Source organism: Trematomus bernacchii, unplaced genomic scaffold (assembly GCF_902827165.1).
Source record: "Trematomus bernacchii unplaced genomic scaffold, fTreBer1.1, whole genome shotgun sequence".
Classification (NCBI taxonomy): Eukaryota; Metazoa; Chordata; class Actinopteri; order Perciformes; family Nototheniidae; genus Trematomus; species Trematomus bernacchii.
In genome coordinates this window covers 5,193,432-5,214,665 of record NW_022987313.1, presented here as the reverse complement: position 1 = coordinate 5,214,665, position 21,234 = coordinate 5,193,432, and the positions used below count along the sequence as shown (strand labels likewise).

At 42.1% G+C, this 21,234-nt stretch overlaps 1 protein-coding gene and 1 pseudogene across 2 annotated transcripts; both read left to right on the top strand.

Moving 5' to 3' along the window:
• Positions 1–3,454: 3,454 nt before the first annotated feature.
• On the top strand, positions 3,455–6,282 carry LOC117496654 (cathepsin L1-like). 2 transcript variants are annotated; one of them, XM_034148407.1, is made up of 9 exons: positions 3,455–3,586; positions 3,857–3,958; positions 4,221–4,363; positions 4,487–4,684; positions 4,775–4,966; positions 5,235–5,400; positions 5,527–5,632; positions 5,859–5,962; positions 6,106–6,282. In XM_034148407.1, exons 2-8 carry the CDS (start codon positions 3,862–3,864, stop codon positions 5,956–5,958), a joined length of 1,002 nt encoding a protein of 333 aa, XP_034004298.1. In that variant the 5' UTR covers positions 3,455–3,586; positions 3,857–3,861; the 3' UTR covers positions 5,959–5,962; positions 6,106–6,282. The 2 variants fall into 2 exon arrangements, with proteins under 2 accessions (XP_034004298.1, XP_034004373.1); XM_034148482.1 differs by having other exon boundaries at positions 3,479–3,586; positions 3,861–3,958.
• A 2,469-nt stretch (positions 6,283–8,751) lies between these two features.
• Positions 8,752–11,560, top strand: LOC117496866 (annotated as a pseudogene).
• Positions 11,561–21,234: the final 9,674 nt, after the last annotated feature.

The window sequence follows — 21,234 nt, the reverse complement described above, 5'->3', positions numbered from 1 at the left end:
TGATTTAAAATGATGATAATAATGGGATTGATAAGAGTTACTCCGTGTAAATGTATTTTTAAGAATGATGATCATCAACAAGGAATACAATTGAATTCATACAGCCCAATATAACAAATTACACATTTTCCTCAAGTGTCTTTTTAATCGGTGCAGCCTACAATTGTGGTCCTTACCCTAATTATGCATGCAGTGTGCTTTACTGGATTTTGAGCAGAAGTAGTTTTCGAAAAAACCTCGATGGTGTTGCTCCCTTTGTTCACTTCGATAAAGGGAAGTGAAGCTAACATTGACAATCTTTAGCAACACTTACTGAGAACAGCTGATTCACTCGGATGTACTGTACAGTCGAAATGTTACAGTAAGCCAAACCCTTAAAATGACCCAGTTCTCAACCAGAGATATGGAGTCACATGATGGGTCATTGTTGACAGTCACATGATATGGGACACAGATTTAGTTTGAGAAATAATACATTCTTACATTTGCCAAAATAAATGCAGTGAAATGTAACATTTTATTTTTATAATCTGACAATCAACCTGTTAACTGACTGTAAAAGTGGTAAACAAGCTGTGCCCTGCATTTCAGAAAGTTAATATGTCATTTCCAGGGCTATTATCTACATAAATGTCATGTGCAAGCTGATGCAGAGGAAAAAACACAATGACATGACACCGAAAGAAGTGATCCATAATGTGGAAGTGGTTGTGTTGGAAAACACTCAAACCTTTTTCTGTTTGTTGGTAGAACCAGCACCTATACACACAAATGCACATGTACCTAAACATCTAGGAGTTATACTCTGTATGAAAAAACATCCACACATGCTTCTCTTCAACTTCTTCCTCAAGGCCATAAGCACTCAAAAACCTTGATCTATGAACTTAGGAAGTGTTTCTGTTCGATGTGATCTGTGTCGACTCATGACCCACTCTTGTCACTTGACTACTGTTGTAAATGCTTTATAGGATGCAAGGCACATCACAAACTTTATTCCTGTATAAAGTAACAGTTGACTTTTTGGCTACACAATAAATCCAACGAGCTGCTCTTTTAATATGTGGGCCAGCATTTTGCCAAACTTTTTCTTCACAGTCTATGTCACCAAAACCCAGTTTTGTCACATCTTTGTATTGGGTTGCAACACAAAACATTACAAAGGATCGCACACACATTTAGCGGTTTTCATGCGATTTAAGAATACGGAATCACTTAGTTTCAGTATGAAACTATAGGGATCAGTGCACTCAAAAGTAGCTGAAAGATGTGCCAAGAGCTGATCAACTGCAGTGGTGGGAAGTAACTCAGTGCATTTACTTAATAACTGTACCATTTTAAAGTACATTTAAAACGACTATCTACTTGATACTTGTTTGCTTCAACAGCAGGGGCGGTTCTAGGGGGGGTGGGGGCAACAGGGGCCAGTGCCCCCCTAACACTGACCAGGGACCCCTCTGTGGACCCCCTCCAAATAAAAGGTTACAATATTACGATTTATTGGAACTAAATCAAATCAGAGACCCGGATGTACAGTGGAGATTAAACTGTTCATTACCTTATGAAAGCAAATACTGTTTATGTTTTTTAATTAAATTGTCACTTAAAGTTACTAAAACAAATACTCTAAATGAAAAAAACGACTGAAACATGAAATAACTGGCCCCAGCCTGGACCCCCCCAGTAAAATTGGTCTAGAACCGCCACTGTTCAACAGAAAATACATTTCAGATGAGTCTAGGCCTAATAAAAGTGCAGTGTCTAGTTGGGGCCCTTCCTCACATTACGAGTTGTACAAGTGCCACCAAAGAGTAATTAACTTTTTACTTTTACTTTAAACTTCTCAACCTGGGTACAAGTATTCAATCATTTGCAGTCCAAAAAAGGGTTAGAGCTATAGCTACAACAGTCAAATGCTACTCACACCTCGTTGCGTCAGTATTATTCATCACTATGTCTTATTGAATTGTCACAAATGCCATATTTGTGCTGAATTAGTCCTTTTACTTTGGAAGTATAATTAGCTGATAATATTTGAACTTTTGGACATTGTGGTATTAATGTTCCGAGTACTTTTTCCACCAATGCTCATGTGTCTTTCTATTATTTTTAATTTTTATGAGCAAGTAATTAAAGTGTTATGTAATACAATTAAACTAGTGCTGTAATATGAATTACCAAATTAATTAAATATTTGCAAGTAACCCAAACATACAAACATTACTGACACTTCACCCATGTCTGAGAGACTGCCCACAAACAGGCAGAAACACGAGACAAGCTCATAGAGTTTAATGACATCTGTAAACTTTTAGCTTAGGTCAGAGTTTGTTTATCTTTTCACGGCATCTTTATTGTCTTAAGTCCTGCTGACCTGAAAGCCTTGTGACAGACGGACAGACACGCAGAGATAGAGAGACTACAGGCATCACGAGAGCGGGGCAGAGAGAGAATCTGAACTGCAGTGAACAAAGACAATAACATGATTACATTGCCTCTACAAAATGTAAAAAAGAGCTTATAATAATTCAAATTTAGGTTGCCATCATCTGATGACTTAAGAAACAAATTAATTAATTCAATTCCCAACTATGATTTCTGCTTGAACTAATTGTTTCTTACATGCAAATTAAAAAGAGGACGTGTGTATGGAAACAGAAAGGAACAACTGTAAATGGAAATACCAATGAATCATGAGTCAAACACTAGCAAGTGCTGGTGGGAAGAGTCATTTATCAGAATGTTTTTGTAGATATTTCTTTGTAGTATTTCAGAATCTCCCAAAGCCTTTCGGTTAAAGGGAAACATTTAAAGCTCAGAATATTTGTTGAGAATGTGTACGTTTTTGATAATGTTTGTTCCATTTGTTTGTGTATCTTAATAAATAAAGAAGGAGAAAACACTTTAATCCATACAGTATTTTTAAGGGGAAATTATGGGTGAAAACAACTTCAATTTAAACAACATCATTTATGAAAATTGCTCAAAGAAACATAGTGGGAGTTAGCTAAAGTAACACATAACCGGAAACAAGAAAGCTTTTACTTGATACAAACACATTTTCCAGTGTGGTATAACTTGGTTGGTTAGGTTTCCAGTAAAACATGGTTACCACATAAATAATGTTATTGCATTATGTGTCTTTTTGAAAAATGTTCAGAAGATTTGCCAGCACTATTTTACTAAAATCAGAATGCACTGCAGAAAAAAACAATTCCCAACAGTGTTTTTAATAGATGTCATGCTAAACCACATACAGGCTGTGTTTCCCCTTATTTGATGGTGTGATTCCCCAAAACAAAACTGCTGAGTAACTAATAGAGTTCTTACAAGAGCATTTCCGGATTTGTATTTATGTTTCCCAAAACATGTGAATCATGCAATGTTCTCATAATTCATTACTTGGCTGTTCCCTTTTTCAATGATTGACACTCTCTTCCTTTTCTCGTTCACTTTATGAGCAGCTGACAGTCGCCTGACTGGACAAACGGCAAGTCATAACTTCAGTCAGCTATATAAGAATGTCTCTCTAACACAGCCCTGCATCACCTACAGGTGGAAATACCTTACACTTCACATCAACAAGGTAAGCAACCACAGCAGAAATAATAGGAAACATGCAACAGACAAGCGCACACACTTCCTGTGCTGCAGGAGCATTGATGCAAATAAGAAACAGAGACTCAGCGAGAAAGAGTTTGATGGAGAGATGAAACAGAGGTTCAAAGAAACCGGGCAGAGATACCGCATGTGACTCCCCAATGTCAAGGCAACCAAAATGTGTGGGCAGGGCTGAAGTAAAAGAGTTTAACCTCAATCTGCAGGAAATTATTGACTTTTTCTGCTTGTGTGTCAGTCAGGATGAAGCTGTTTCTGATTGCTGCTGCTCTGGCCGTGGCCAGCTGTGCCTCCATCTCTCTGGAAGACCTGGAATTCCATGCCTGGAAACTCAAGTTTGGTGAGATTATTTTATCAGACTTGTTTTTTTTTTATGTGGTCTGTTGTCAAATACAGTATTCTTCTGTTTACTGGGAAAATACTGCCTATGAGGTCTACCTACTTACTTAGAATGCACCTGTGTTCTCATTTACACACCTAAAGGTTTAAAGTAAAGGGAATTGTAATCTGCCAACATAGTTTTTTGACAATAAAGGGAAATCTTTTTACTGGAACAGGATTAGTGGATTAATAATTTATCACTGAATATTTCCTTATCTCAGGAAGGTCCTACAACTCCCCGGTAGAGGAGGCTCAGCGCAGGGAAATCTGGGTCACCAACCGCAGACTGGTAGTGGTGCACAACATCATGGCTGATCAGGGCATCAAGTCCTACCGCCTTGGCATGACCTACTTTGCTGACTTGGTATGAAGAGGAAAACAGAAATGTGGTTTCTGCAATCTTTTAGTTTAAAACTTTTACCATTTGTGACAATCAGTTATCATTGTCAAGACCTAAATAAAGGACACTTTTGCCTCTCTTTGTCAGGAAAATGTAGAGTACAGACACCTGATTTCCAAGGGTTGCCTCGGCTCCTTCAACACTTCTCTGCCTCGCACTGGCTCTGCTTTCCTCCGACTGCTTGGAGTAACCGATCTGCCCAAAAGTGTTGACTGGAGGGATAAGGGATATGTCACTGATGTCAAGGATCAGAAGCAGTGTGGTTCCTGCTGGGCCTTCAGCACAGTATGTACCAACATTACTTGGTGTCCTCTCTTTTGCAGGAAACTTTAAACAATTGTCTTGTGGTTAAAATTGGAATAAATTCTCTTTCAGACTGGCTCAATGGAGGGTCAGACCTTCAGGAAGACAGGGAAGCTGGTGTCTCTGAGCGAGCAGCAGCTGGTGGACTGCTCCAGTGACTATGGAAATTATGGTTGTAATGGAGGACTGATGGACAACGCTTTTAAGTACATTAAAGCCAACGGAGGGATAGACACAGAGGATTCCTACCCTTATGAGGCTGAGGTAAGCAGCAAGCAGTTTGGTTTAAAAATATATAATACGTGAAACATCTAGATGTCAGATAGCAATTTGTCATTATCATGGGAAAAAAGTATAGATGGAAATTTCAATCCTCCATGTAAGAAATGCGCAGTACTGCAATCTTGGAGCCCAATGTATCGTGACCTAAAACAGACTTTTGTCTTGTGACTAAGAAATCCATCTCTTATTAGGTCAGAGTTTTAGTTAGAAAAAGTTGGTGAATTATAAAATACTTGTCTCTCTACCTTAGGATGGACAGTGCCGTTACAACCCTAACATGGTTGGTGCCAGTTGCACAGGCTACGTTGATGTGAACCAAGGAGACGAAGATGCTTTGAAGGAAGCTGTGGCCACCATCGGACCTGTGTCTGTGGCCATTGACGCTTCTCAGCCATCCTTCCAGCTGTATCACTCAGGTGAACAGTAATAAATACTTCTTTACTGCCAGAAAATATACTTATCAAATGTATAAAGTAATAGAGGGTATTCCTTTTTTTTTACCTAAAGATATGTCTGTCTAATGTGGTTATGTGTGATTCTAGGAGTGTATGATGAGCCAGATTGTAGCAGCTCAGAGTTGGACCACGGTGTTCTGGCTGTTGGTTACGGCAGTGACAATGGACAGGACTACTGGCTGGTCAAAAACAGGTAAATACAAAACAAATGTTGCTTATATTTGAAAGGTTGAACTGTTTTAATGCTAGCACCTACACGTGGGGACAGACAGTTGACAACCTCTTCAACTTAAAATGAATAGCCACTATAAGTTATCTTTATCAGAAAACCAATCACTATTTATCTACCTGTTCTTGTTACCACTGTTGTGATTCTTTACAGGAGATGTATATTGTTGGTAATGTGTTTGTTTCTGTAGCTGGGGCCTAGAATGGGGAGACAAGGGATACATCATGATGAGCAGGAACAAACACAACCAGTGTGGCATCGCTGCTGCGTCCAGCTACCCCCTGGTCTGAGCAGGTGAGAGCAAAGTTTATTTTCTCATTATGCTATTTGACAATGCAATTTAAACAAGGCTTTCTGCACGGATGTATCCTGAATAATGCGTGTATGCACCCTAATGTCTATTTACTGGATGTAATTCATGTTTATTGGATTTTCAGGTCCAGAAAAGTCCTAAATGAGGTGGAAGAAAATGATGCAGATTTTGCTTACATTTAATAAAGAAACTGAGTTATGGAAAAATATGTCATATTGTTGTTTCAATGTCTTTCTGCACTTTAAATGCAATAAATGTAGCGTAAAATAAACTGATTTAAAAATAAACAATTATACTTCAATTATTTGTTCTTTTTTTATTGTCCACCATTATCTTAGTAGGAATTTGTTGATGTGTATGTTTTGGGTCAAGAGGAAGCAATAGCCGTCTAAAGAGCAACCTGGTAGCTGACTGTTAGTAACCATGGCAATAATTATGTAAAAAAGCTGTTTCCTTCATTTTAGACAGTTCACATTTTATTTCCAAAGCTATTAGCTAAGTGTCATAAACGTCATGTTCAAGCCGATGCAGACGAATAAAACGACATCGACATGCGACCAAAATAAGAGATCCACAATGTGGCAGTTGTGGCGAATCATGACCCATGATACTCAATTATATCTATAAAACCAGCCAAATGAAACCAATTAATCAAATACAATTCAAGAAAGGCCTTAAGGACATACAAAAGTTGATGAACCCCACCTTTTAAGGTTAAACACAGACAATACTGACCATATTTATCTTGGCCCCAAACAACTCTGAAACAAATCATGTAATGACATACTTACTCTGGATGGCAATAACTTGGCCTCCAGCACAACTTATCAGGGTATGTCCTTTAACTTCCTTAAAAAACTGATTTCAAGGGCTTCCTTCTTTCAACTTTGTACCATTGCATAGACAAGGCAAATCCTACCTCAAAACAATTGTAATTCCTTTTTTTCAGGTTGTATCCAAACGCTTCTTCAGACTTTTCAGTTGATCCAAAATGGTGCAGCATGTGTATTGACAAGAGCTAGAAAACAAGACGATATTACTCCTGTATTAGCTGCTCTAAACTGGCTCCATTTTATGGTTATAGTTATATTATAGTTTTGGGGGTTCTCATTTTTCTCTAGTGTGTTAAGGATCACGCCAGAGGGGGTTTCTCTCCAACACAGTCGCCCCTCTCTCTGATACGCCCTGGATTGGAATCCTTTGTTTAGTTCAGTAACATAGTGACATCATTATGTTACACCCGCGCTTCTATTGGCTAGCGCTCCAACACATTGTACGTGATAGACTTAAGGCGGGACATTACGGCGGAACGGTCGACCAATCACTAACCAAAAGCGCTTTCAAACATCAAAGCATGTAAACATGTCACAGTAGAGGCACACTAGGGCATTGCATCCAATAATGTATGGTTATTCGTGGTTTATACAGCCAAAAATACAATGAAAGCCAGGGTAAGGGTTAGGGTTAAGACTTTTCTTTTTAATGACGCTTATAGTTATGCTGCTATAGGATTTGACTGTCGAGGGAATTTCATATTTCATTTCTCATCTCTCTTCCCGTTCCCAAAAATGCATGATACTAACTTAGCATCCGGGGCATCATCCCAGGAGTTTTTCCATCTTTTTCCTGGCAGGTTGCCAGTATTATAGTTTGTGTCAGGATCATGAGTCGTGGCTGCACCTGTTGCCGTTGTCCTGCCTGACGCCTACATTATTGTTTTTGGCGGCACCTGGAAGAATGTTGACGTCCTCCATGATGCATTATTAAAACATTTATAATTCTGATTGTCTATTGTCTATACACAACATCTATTGCTCATGTGTCTGGCCAGGGAGAGGGATCCCTCCTTTGATCCTTTCCCCAATAATTCTTCATTAATTGTGGCGTTTCTATGGGAGTTTACACCTGTTTGCTGCAAGGGTCTAGACAGGGGGTGTCGTATGCTGCACTTTTTGTAAAGGCCCCTGAAACAAATGTGTACTTTGTGATATTGGGCTATATAAAGTACATTTGATTGATCGATTGATGACTTGTTCTTGTCACCTGACTGTTGATGTAAATGCTTGATTGTATGGAGTGTACTTTTCACACTTTAGTATGTATAAAGTAACATTTTACTTGATGGCTTCAGAATCAAACTTACAAGGTACTATCATTTAATTATTATTTTGACAAACTATCTATGTACACTAAACCCAGTTATGATACAAATATTTTATATTGTGTAGAAATAGAATACATCACAAAGGACCGCCCACATTTCTTTGGGAGTTTGTTCCTTGTCTGATGTAAGGGTCTGAGGACAGAGGGTGTCTTATTCTATTGTATAACTTTGTTGAGAAAAGGAATTGATGACCATGATGTATGTTTCCCGAATAAAGTGCATTGTGCAATTTTCCAATATTTCATTACGAGCTTTTCAGATTTTCTTTATGAACTGCAGTCAGCTATAAGAAGGTCCCCTAACAAAGCCCTGCATCTTCTACAGGTGGACAGACCTCAAACATCATATCAACTGAGAGAGATAGGTAAGCAACTACAGCAGACTTAATAGGGAACACTAAAACAGACAGACAAGCGCAAACACAATTTGTACTGCTGTTGATAAATAGTCAGAGATTCAAAAGAACCGGGAAATAGAGCTGATACATTGCTAGAAGGAAGGACAAGTTTGTGAGACGAAGCTGAAGTGAACAATTTTAATCTCGACCTGTGTGCTACAAGTCACTAAAGATGTATTTGTTTTTCTTCAGTCTGTGTGTCAGTCAGGATGAAGCTGTTGCTGGTTGCTGCTGCTGCTCTGGCTGTGGCCAGCTGTGCCTCCATCTCTTCAGATGACCTGGAGTTCCATGCTTGGAAACTCAAGTTTTGTGAGACTCTATCCGACTTTTTCTACTTATTGTGTACTGTTGTCGAACAAAGTAGATCTGTTTTCTTTGGGTTTAGTGTCAGTGAGGCTTACATTTGGAGTGTGCTAAATGCGTACTAATTTACACACAACACACCTAAACGTCTAAAGTAAAGGAATGTGTAATCTGCCTACAATTTAACATACAGCATACATTCTTGTTTTTCCGTTAAAAAGGGTAAATCTCTTAACTGGAAATAATTGTATTTAATAATTATGTATCATGGATTTGTTTTCTTCTGATTTTATTTATTCAACCTTTATTTAACCAGATAAAAACATTGAGATAAAATCTCATTTTCAATGCTGACCTGGCCAAGAAGGTTGGCAGGAAGGTCCTGCAACTCTCGGGTAGAGGAGGCTCAGCGCAGGGAAATCTGGCTCAACAACCGCAGACTGGTGCTGGAGCACAACATCATGGCTGATCAGGGCATCAAGTCCTACCGCCTTGGCATGACCAAATTCGAAAGTAGTTTCTGCCATCTTTCAGCTCTAAACATTTACCATTTATAACAATCCTTTGATGAGGCATTAAATCAATATTTGGTTAAGACCCTAAAAAGTGACCCTTTTGTCCCTCTTTACCAGGAAAATGAAGAGAACAGATGCTTGAGTTCCAAGGGTTCCCTTGGTTGCTTCAACACTTCTCTGCCTCACACTGGCTCTGCTTTTCTCCGACTGTCTGGAGGAATTAACCTGCCAGACAGTGTTGACTGGAGGGATAAGGGATATGTGACTGAAGTCAAGGATCAGAAGCAGTGTGGTTCCTGCTGGGCCTTCAGTGCAGTATGTACAAACATTACTTCCTGTCCTCTCTTTTGGTAATACAGGAAACTTTACATCAATGTTTTCTGGTTTCATATAACTCATTTCTCTTTCAGACTGGCTCGCTGGAGGGTCAGCACTTCAGGAAGACAGGGAAGCTGGTGTCTCTGAGAGAGCAGCAGCTTGTGGATTGCTCCGGAAACAATTGGAATTTTGGTTGCATAGAAGGCAAGGCGAAAAAAGCCTTCAAGTACATTAAAGCCAACAGAGGGATAAACACAGCAGACTCCTACCCTTATGAGGCTAAGGTAAATAAAATCTGTTCGGTTGAAAACTTCTTTAGATGTAAAGTGTTGTGTCCATTTGTATGTTTTTGTTGCTTGTTTTGAGCACTAGATGGCGCAATGGGGCACAGGGCATTTAAGTGACCTCACCGGCACAGGTGCGGAAGATTGAGGCTGTGTGAGCTTTTTGACCGTGTTGCCAACAGCCTCTGTTTTTGGTTTAAATAAATGGTATGAATAGCAAGAATGTCGCGGTCTTAACTGGAGAGCGCACGGGTCCAACTAAAAAGTACACAGTATCAATCCATGGTGATATATTGAGTTGCAATAGCCACCACACATACAGTATCCTGTGATATTTGTCATTATCATGCAAAAAGCGTAGTTGAAGATGGAACTCAACTCATTGTATTAAAAATGTCGGCCCTTCAATGTGCCAGATTGCCATTTTTTAGGTTAAATGTATATTGGCTAAAAACAGACTTTAGGGCAAAGCCATGTCTCATGGACCATTTAATAAAAGCAGCTATTCCGTGTTTGTATTATTTTCCATCCTGTACCAGTATTACTATCCGGCAGACTATTATGTTTTGTTTCAATGGGAAGAATATCAAGCATGCCTGCCTATAAACACTACTATCTGTACATCCTGTATATCAGAGATATTTCAGACAAGCAGGAACAAATACAAGACCACCACATTTTTGTTGAAAGTTTGTAAATTGTGAAAGTTTATTTTTTTACATAGGATAGAGAGTGCCGTTACAACCCTGCCACTATCGGTGCCACACTCACAGACTACATCAAAACAAAAAAAAGTGATGAAAATGCCTTCATAATCCTGCTAGGAACTATCCTGATGGAACTCAACTCATTCGTAATGTTTTCAAAATGTTGGCCCTCCACATAAGACATTTCCACATTTTGTCAATTGTTTAATTTTGTCTTCCAAATAGGATGGTAAATGCCGTCACAACCTTGCCTATAGCGCTGCCACATGCACAGGCTACGTCCGCGTGAACCAAGGAGACGAAGTTGCCTTGAAAGAAGCTGTGGCCACCGTGGGACCTGTGTCTGTATCCATTGATGCTTCTCATCCATCCTTCAAGCTGTATCACTCAGGTGAACAGTTATATCGGTTGAATGATAAATAAATGTTTGTTCAATGAGTCAGTCTGATCTGACTTTGTGTGTTAGGAGTGTATGATGAACCAGCATGCAGCAGCTCAAATGTGGGCCATGATGTACTGGCTGTGGGTTACGGCAGTGACAATGAACATGACTACTGGCTGGTGAAGAACAGGTAAATACCAAAATATGTTGCCAATATTTAAATGTAGCGACTGTGGGGAGACCAGGGATACATCAAGATCAGCAGGAACAAACACAACCAGTGTGGCATTGCTACTCGAGCCATCTACCCCCTGGTCTGAGCAGGTGAGAGCAAACTTTATTTATTTATGACCAAATGCTTTTTCAAGATGCTATTTAAATAAGCGTAACTTCTGTGTCTGCACAGATGTATCCTGAATAATGTGTAAATGCACTCTTCAATTTAATATCTATCAACTGATTGTTTACCATGTTTATTGGATTTTCAGGTCCAGGACTTTCCTAAGCGAGGTGGAGGAACATGATGCACAATTCACTTTAATGACATAAAGAAACTGAGTTATGGAACAAGATGTATTTTTGTTGTTTCATGAAAGCTATAGTTCATCACAAAGTCTTTCTTTACCTTTAGTAAATACCTTTGTATGAAAACTGCAATCAATAAAGCCTAAAGAAATCAAATGCTGTGACTGAAAGATAGATAAGTTAACCTTTTTACGTAAATAACATTTAGTCTTTTTTGTATTATCCACCATTTTATAGTATAGGAATTTGTTAATCGTTTCCTGCATTTTAGATAGTTAGTGTGTTATTTCCAAAGCTATTACCTTAGTGTCATAAATATCATGTTCAAGCTGAAGCACACAAATAAAACACATCGACATGCAACCAAAATAAGTGATCTACAATTTGGTAGTTGTGGTGGTGGAAAACTCTGAAACCCTATTTTTGTGTTTGTCAGCGGAATCAAACAATTCATCAGCATCTTTGCACATGCATGAGGAAATCTAGGTCAAGGGCGCCGGAAGCGGAGGGGCCAGGGGGCCATTGGCCCCCCCACTTTTGAGCCCTGCCCTACATTTTCGCAGCGGCGGATGCCGCGGAACACTGTACAAATCCCGTTTCAATAATTCCCCTCTACTCTAAAGTTGCATCTAAAACGCGATCTGATCTAGCTGTGTATATTTTGTTATTTTTTATTGTTATATTCAATCTCATTAGCTACAGGCATTTTTGAAGCTTGTAAAGGGAAGTGTAAGGATTTGCAGTACTCCCTCCTTCTGCTTCCCTTTTTGTTTGTTGTCTGTTGTTGTCTGTCTGTCTGTGTTTGTCTCCCGGGCTGGGCGTGGCTGACCTACTTCTGGTTCCCGCCAATTCATCTCTGCAGCTGCTTCTCATTCATCCTGATCATCTACTCATCCACACCTGCTTATTAACCCGGTCTCCTCATCCAGTCTTCACCAGTTCGTCGTCAAGATTACACTGGTAAACGTATTGCTTTCTAGCTTAGCCTGACACAACTCTGGAATCAGTTTTTTGTTTTACCTGTTTGTCTCTCTATTCAGAACCCATCATCACCTCCTCCGCTAGCCACGTCCAGCCACTTCCTCGTCGGATTCATCCGCTCTCCACGCAACCAGCTCCAGCCTGCTCGCACCCCTCAGCTCTGAAACCCCTGCTCGCCACACTCCTGTCCGGTAGGACAAACTCTCACTCCTGCTCCAACCTACTCGCTCTCGGGAGCGTAAAACACAGGCTCAACCCACCTTTAATCTGCCTGGCGATAATCCCCAGCTCACTCCGGAGCCTCGGCTGAGGATCTCCATTCCCTCGCTTTTTTATCCCCTTTCCTGGACTATATTAACAACAGTTAGTATCCCCTGTCACGATTTGAAATTAAAACCTTTTGCTGCAAACTCCTGTTTTTCTGTCCGTGTTTGTATTGTGGGTTCAGTCCTGAAAAGCGATCACGGAGTTTAACAGAACGAACTGGTCACAAAATGAACCCCACAAACACCGGACCGGACTCCTCCACTGTCCAGCACGCCCTGTCTCATCAAGGCAATCTTTTGGGTCAACATGAACAGTTAATCCGTGCGTTGGTGGACAGTAACCAATCCATGGCTCAGCACATCTCTAACCTGGCTGCTCAGATCTCCAACCTGACGACAACAGCTATAACTCCTGCCACCTCTAATCCCCCTCCAGTACCCACTCCATGCCGGGATTTCCCCATCACCGACCCTGAGCCGTTTCATGGTGAGGTGGAGAAATGCAGGGGATTTATCTTTCAGTGCAACAAAGTGTTTCGCCAGCGCCCCCAGTCTTTTTCTTCTGATGTTACCAAGATAAACTATGTGTTGAGTTTGCTTCGTGGTAAAGCCTTAACCTGGGCTGAGGCACTAAATTCATCAGTGGATTATGACACCCTTTCTTTTGGAGTTTTTTCTGAACAACTGTCTTTAGTTTTTGATCACCCTGACTATTCTGGCTCGGCTGCCAATCGTCTGCTAAAGATACAGCAGGGGAATCGGACCGTGGCAGATTACTCCATTGAGTTTCGTACACTGGCGGCAGAAGCCCGATGGGACGAGGCGGCTCTAAGGGCAGTGTTCGTTAAAGGATTAAAGGAGCAACTGAAGGACGAGCTGGCTGCTCGAGATGAGCCAGCAGACCTTCAATCCCTGATTTCTTTGGTTTCTCGTCTCGACAGCCGGCTAAGGGAACGTCGTGCGGAGCGAGGACAGCGTCCACCAAATGCCTTTTCCAGTAAACCGAGCTCTCCTCCCAGAAGTGCTCCCTTTTGATTCCACACCATCTGCGTTTTCCTCGCCATCTCACGTGCCCACCTTGGATAAGGAGGAAGCGATGCAGGTGGGATGTGCAGGATTATCACCTGAGGAACGCCTTCGCCGCATGAGGTCAGGAGAGTGCCTGTATTGTGGCAAACTGGGGCATCTCCTTGCCGGTTGCCCTGTCCGCCCAAACGCAGGCGCTCGTCGGTGAATTTGGGGGTCCTGACGAGTACACTTCCTACCTCAATTATTGCCCCTACCTTGCGCCGTTTCCTCATACCTGCCAGACTCTGTTCCAACTCTCAGACCTTGCCCCTTTCCGCCCTCATAGACTCTGGTGCTGAGGACAGTTTTGTGGACCTGGAGCTTGCCAACCAGCTGGGAATTAAATTGGAATCCTTATCGGACCCCATGACTGCTTATGCCTTAAATGGCCAACGCATCTCTAAGGTGACCCAGCAGACCTTACCTCTAACTCTGGTTATTTCGGGGAATCACAGAGAACAAATCCAACTCAAGGTCATTTCCGCTCCATCTACCCCGTTGGTTCTTGGTTACCCTTGGCTTCGCGCTCACAACCCTCATATTGATTGGGCTGGAGGAAGGATAATTGCTTGGAATCAGAAGTGTCACCTTAACTGTTTGCAATCAGCTGTACCTCCATTTCCTGCTAAACCAGTGTCTGCTCCTTGTGATTCTTCTGATGTGGATTTATCTGGCGTACCTGAGGTTTACCACAATCTGGGGGAAGTTTTCTGCAAAGATAAGGCTCTTTCTCTCCCTCCTCACCGTCCATATGACTGCCCCGTCAATTTGCTTCCTGGAGCGCCGTTACCAACAAGCAAACTCTATAATCGGTCCCGGCCTGAGAGAGAGGCCATGGAGAAATATATCGGTGATTCTCTGGCTTCTGGAATAATCCGTCCTTCTTCCTCCCCTCTGGGTGCGGGGTTTTTCTTCGTGGACAAGAAGGATAAATCACTACGTCCCTGTATTGACTTCCGTGGATTGAATAACATCACTGTGAAGAACAAGTACCCACTTCCCTTGATTAACTCTGCTTTTGAGCCTCTCCAAGGTGCCACCATCTTCTCAAAGCTGGATCTCAGAAACGCTTACCACTTGGTTCGGATCCGCCAAGGTGATGAGTGGAAGACCGCCTTTAACACTACCCTTGGCCACTTTGAGTACCTCGTCATGCCCTTCGGACTCTCAAATGCCCCAGCAGTTTTTCAGCCCCTGGTGAATGATGTTTTGCGGGATTTCCTCAACCGGTTTGTTTTTGTTTACATCGACGATATCTTGATCTTTTCCAAGAGCCTGGAGGAACACCAGAACCACGTCAGCCAGGTTCTACAGAGACTGCTAGAGAACAAGCTGTACGTCAAGGCTGAGAAGTGTGAGTTTAACCAGGAACGTGTCAGCTTCCTTGGATTTATCATCAGACAAGGCAGGCTGGAGGCGGATCCTGGAAAGATTCTCGCTGTCTCTGAGTGGCCAGTCCCCACAACGCGGAAGGAATTGCAGAGGTTCCTGGGTTTCGCCAACTTTTATCGCCGGTTCATTAAAAACTTCAGCAGGATCGCAGCTCCACTCTCCAGTCTCACTTCCATCAAAGTCAAGTTCTCCTGGACCTCTGAGGCTAACGAGGCCTTTCTCAGACTCAAGTCTCTGTTCACTTCTGCCCCCATCCTCATCCAGCCGGACTCCAGCAAACAATTTGTTGTTGAGGTTGACACATCAGACATCGGAGTGGGCGCTGTCCTGTCTCAGACAGCAGGGCCAAACAACAAGCTTCACCCGTGTGCTTTTTTCTCTCGCCGTCTCTCCCCTGTGGAGAGAAACTATGATGTGGGCAACAGGGAACTGCTGGCAGTGAAGATGGCTTTGGAGGAGTGGAGACACTGGCTCGAGGGCAGCGAGCAGCCATTTCTGGTTTGGACGGACCATACAAATTTGGAATACATCCAGTCAGCCAAGCGACTGAACTCCCGACAAGCTAGGTGGGCTCTCTTCTTCGGCCGCTTCAACTTCTCCCTCACCTATCGCCCTGGTTCCAAAAATACCAAGCCCGATGCTCTGTCCAGATCGTTCTCGTCTGTGAGTCCAGTAACCTCTGCTGACTCAATACTCCCCCTGAGTTGTGTTGTGGGAGCCATCACCTGGGAGATTAGTAATTCCATTCAAGAGGCCCTTTTGGAACAACCCGACCCAGGAAGCGGTCCGCCTAACCGTCAGTTTGTTCCCGACTCTGTTCGTTCCCAAGTCCTGCAGTGGGTCCACAGTTCCCGTTTCTCGAATCATCCCGGTGCCAATCGAACACTTTCTCTCCTCCGAAGACACTTCTGGTGGCCTACAGTCGACAGGGACACAAGGGAGTTTGTGTCAGCTTGCACAACCTGTGCTAGGAACAAGGCCTCCCATCAGAAACCCGCTGGGCTGCTCCAACCCCTTCCAATCCCTAGTCGACCCTGGTCACATATAGCCCTGGACTTTGTCACCGGTCTGCCTCCCTCTCAAGGGAACACAACCATTCTAATAGTCGTCGATCGTTTCTCTAAGTGTGCACACTTTGTTGCTCTACACAAGCTCCCTTCAGCCCTGGAGACCTCCAAACATCTTACCAAGCATGTTTTCCGTCTACACGGTATCCCAACTGACATTGTCTCCGATCGTGGTCCACAATTCACATCTCAGGTTTGGAAGGCTTTTTGTCAGTCTCTTGGAGCTTCAGTTAGTCTAACATCTGGCTTTCATCCCCAGTCCAACGGCCAAACTGAGAGGGCAAATCAGGACCTGGAGTCTGCTCTCCGCTGTGTGGCCAACAGTAATCAGAGGACCTGGAGCTCCCATCTACCGTGGGTGGAATACTCACATAATTCCCTCACCTCATCTGCCACGGGACTCTCACCCTTTGAAGCCTCTCTGGGATACCAGCCACCCCTGTTCCCCGAAGAGGAGAGTGAGTTAGCTGTTCCTTCAGCAACATGTCCAACGTTGCCGTAAGATCTGGACGGACACCCGCTTGGCTCTCCTCCAAACTTCCGCCAGGAGTCAACAGTCGGCCAACCGCCGTCGACATGTTGCTCCCCCTTACGCCCTTGGACAATCGGTGTGGTTGTCCTCCAAGAACATCCCCCTCCTCACCGAGTCCAAGAAACTGTCCCCTCGGTTTATTGGTCCCTTCCCCATTGTGCGACTCATCAATCCCTCTGCTGTCCGTTTAAGGCTCCCCAGAAATATGAGAATTCACCCTACTTTCCATGTCTCTCAAATGAAGCCAGCTCTCACGAGCGACCTGTGCCCTCCGGCCGTTCCCCCTCCTCCCCCCCGTGTCATCGATAACCATCCAGCCTACTCCGTGCGGCGTCTCCTGGATGTTAGACGCCGGGGTAGGGGTCTACAATACTTGGTGGACTGGGAGGGCTACAACTTGGAGGAATGTTGTTGGGTTCCTCGTTCTTGAATCATGGACCCAGTCATGATCAGGGAATTCCACAGGGCCCATCCTGACAGGCCTGGTGGTCGCCAGGAGGCTCCCGTTGAGGGGGGGGGTACTGTAAGGATTTGCAGTACTCCCTCCTTCTGCTTCCCTTTTTGTTTGTTGTCTGTTGTTGTCTGTCTGTCTGTGTTTGTCTCCCGGGCTGGGCGTGGCTGACCTACTTCTGGTTCCCGCCAATTCATCTCCGCAGCTGCTTCTCATTCATCCTGATCATCTACTCATCCACACCTGCTTATTAACCCGGTCTCCTCATCCAGTCTTCACCAGTTCGTCGTCAAGATTACACTGGTAAACGTATTGCTTTCTAGCTTAGCCTGACACAACTCTGGAATCAGTTTTTTGTCTTACCTGTTTGTCTCTCTATTCAGAACCCATCATCACCTCCTCCGCTAGCCACGTCCAGCCACTTCCTCGTCGGATTCATCCGCTCTCCACGCAACCAGCTCCAGCCTGCTCGCACCCCTCAGCTCTGAAACCCCTGCTCGCCACACTCCTGTCCGGTAGGACAAACTCTCACTCCTGCTCCAACCTACTCGCTCTCGGGAGCGTAAGACACAGGCTCAACCCACCTTTAATCTGCCTGGCGATAAACCCCAGCTCACTCCGGAGCCTCGGCTGAGGATCTCCATTCCCTCGCTTTTTTATCCCCTTTCCTGGACTATATTAACAACAGTTAGTATCCCCTGTCACGATTTGAAATTAAAACCTTTTGCTGCAAACTCCTGTTTTTCTGTCCGTGTTTGTATTGTGGGTTCAGTCCTGAAAAGCGATCACGGAGCTTAACAGGAAGATGACAGCTCTCACTCGCCACTCTGCTGTTCCACAGCGCCGCTTCCCCTCCCTCTGCTGAAATTATGAATGTAAGGCGTATAGTAATCGTATATAACACGGCAGGGTCCGTTACAGTTTGTTTGTATCTGATTTCAAATAAACAAAGTCTTGGCTTTCAGAATATTAAACTTGTTTCGGCAAATTCAGATGATAAATACAACTTTGAAAGCTTGTAACGGCATAATTACAAGCGGAGACCGGAGTAACGTAACGTCACAGCAGGCATAACAACAGCCGGTGTTTCTCGTGAGTGTTTCCCCCGGGAAACAAACACAATACACACAAACGCAAAAATACACAAACACACACACTATACACACACACTCGCGGGCTTCCCCCAGACCAGTAATCCAAACAAAAATATCTTCCCTCCATTACTACTTTGATCATTTGCTCCGCTTCCAGAGAAGAGGAAACTTTAAAGGCCTTTTTCTCAAAATGATGACTCGGTGACAGTCATTATATAATGTGACACATTTTGCTTAATATTTGGAGTACAAAAACAATCCTGATATCATTAGAAAGCTAGGAATCTCTTCTTTCCAACAGTGTATACAACTTAAAATGTGTCTTCGGGTCAATGCGACTGATTTCGATGGAGCAGGTCACGCAAAGAGAAAGGTACTTCAACGCAGAATGGTACAAAAACAGAGAGTGGTTAATTATTTGCAAAACCACTAAACGGGCCTTCTGTGAAATATGCAGATTTGCTGCTGTCAAACGGCTTGTAACTTTCTCAAAATGTGGAGATGATAGCTTTGTTAATACCGGAGTTAATAACTGGAAAAAGTGCCCAAGCCTCCATGAACAGTTGTCTCTGACTGTACGATGCACTGTAAAAATATTCACCGTGAATTCACAATAAATACTTGGCCAAATTTTGCATGACTTTCACAGTAAGATTCACAGCAATTTACTGTGAATGTCTTCACAGTAATGTATTGTAATTTCACACCCATGATATTACAATACATTGCTGTGAATGTCTTCACAGCAATGTATTGTAATTTCACACCCATGATATTACAATACATTGCTGTGAATGTCTTCACAGCAATGTATTGTAATTTCACACCCATGATATTACAATGCATTGTTGTAAAGGTAAAACTGTATACTGTAACTTCACAGCTTCAATGACTAAGGAATTACTGTGATATTACAGTATGTTACTGGGGAATTACATCATTTCTATTGTGAAAGCAATGCAGGAGTTGCCAGTAATTTACTGTGAATTTACAATGTGTACTGTGAAAGTAATGCAAAAGAGTTGCCAGTAATTTACTGTGAATTTACAATGTGTACTGTGAAAGTAATGCAGATGAGTAGCCAGCAATTTACTGTCAATTTACAATGATAGACGTGCATAACTGTACTCCCCAGCTCCGGCACTTCCTGGAGGAAGCTCATACAATGGTTTCCTGTCAAATACTATTGGATGACGTGACTAATCACGTCATCCACATACAGCAAGCAAAAATGCACAAAAAGCATCTCACCCGTGAGTCCAGTTGGGTCAAATCAAATAGGATACACTGTAAAAAAGAAAACTGCCAAACAAAAACCCTTAAATTAAAGTAAAAATACTTTCACTGAAATAAAGTGCTAAAGCAATTAATAAACAGGAATTGTCCTTAAAGATTTTACAGGAAAATACTGTAGTGTTACAGATGTTTCCTCTCTTTTCAAAATCCATTGTCTTAAAATGTTACATTCAAATACCTTAAATAAAGTTCTGATGAGAAAAACTGTTTTTTACATTTTTTTTATTAGATTTTTATGATCAAACACAAAAGTAAATACAGAACCTAAAGTTCTACAGGTAGAATACTGTTATTTTACAGCTTTTTTCTAACATTTTCCAATCAAAGACGTTCAATAAAAAGACAGCACAAAATGTTCTGTAGGGAACAATTACTATAAAAATGTTAAAACTTAAAATATAAAAATATTTGTAGAATTATACAACCATTAATGAATACAGCATTTAATATTTAAACATCTACTTATAAACAGTATAAACAAAAAGTAAGTTTAATTTTTTTAAGATTACTTTGAAACATTCTCAACTGAAAATAACAGAAATTACAAAATGGTGACATATGTTCACATTGTCCATTTGAAGGAGCAGTGTGCAGGATTTAGCACGTCTAACAATGGTAGGTTCCAACCAATTGATAACTTGTTCACTCACCCTCCTATCCCAAGTTTGTAGGAGAATGTATATTGGCTGCAAAAAACTTGAGGCCCAATCATGTTTCCTCTGTCCATTCTGCGCTACTGTAGATGTGGCAGTGCAACCTAGAGGACAAAAAGACAACAATTAGTAAACCATAATGATGAATGTTATTATCAGCAGCTGCCAATAGATCCCCCATCTTGTATGATGGACCTTTGAAGCAGGGTTGGAAACTTAAACACACTATTGATTGTAAAACAGTTCTTGATAGCATCCCAAGGGAATTGATCAAATGCTAAACCCCTTCCAGAAAAAACAACTTTCTAATACCTTAGAAACTACAACTGCGCTGGCACGAATGCAATGCTTCAGCTTCCTACAACTTTAAAGCTGTGTGGATGTGGCTCTATGAAGAGTTGTTCATATTTTTCTCATTCATTTCATAAGTTTAGAAGGGGGGAACATAGTCTAACAACAGTTAGCTTTTGTTAATGTTACCTCGAGGCAAACTTGTGAGACTTGTTTCTGAAATCCCTTTCTCTTAAAGTGAATAAATAAAAAAACAAACAATGGAGCTTACCCTAAAACTAACCACTGGATTGCTTGTCTAACATGACCTAGTCCATAAATGAGGTAAGGGTGGGAACAATCAAACGCACTCTCGCAGGCACTGCGTGTTAGCGAAGTACAACTGGGATTTCGAAGAGGAAGATATGCTTGGTCAATTCTTAATAAAAAAGCAAAAGTAACAAATTGAGCACTTGAGTTTTCATTAGCAGCGCTTAGCTACAGCTGCGGAGCTTCGGTCAATACCGCTAATAGTCTATTTCCTTAAAATGGTACATATCGCTGAATCTATATTTTCATCTTCAGTTG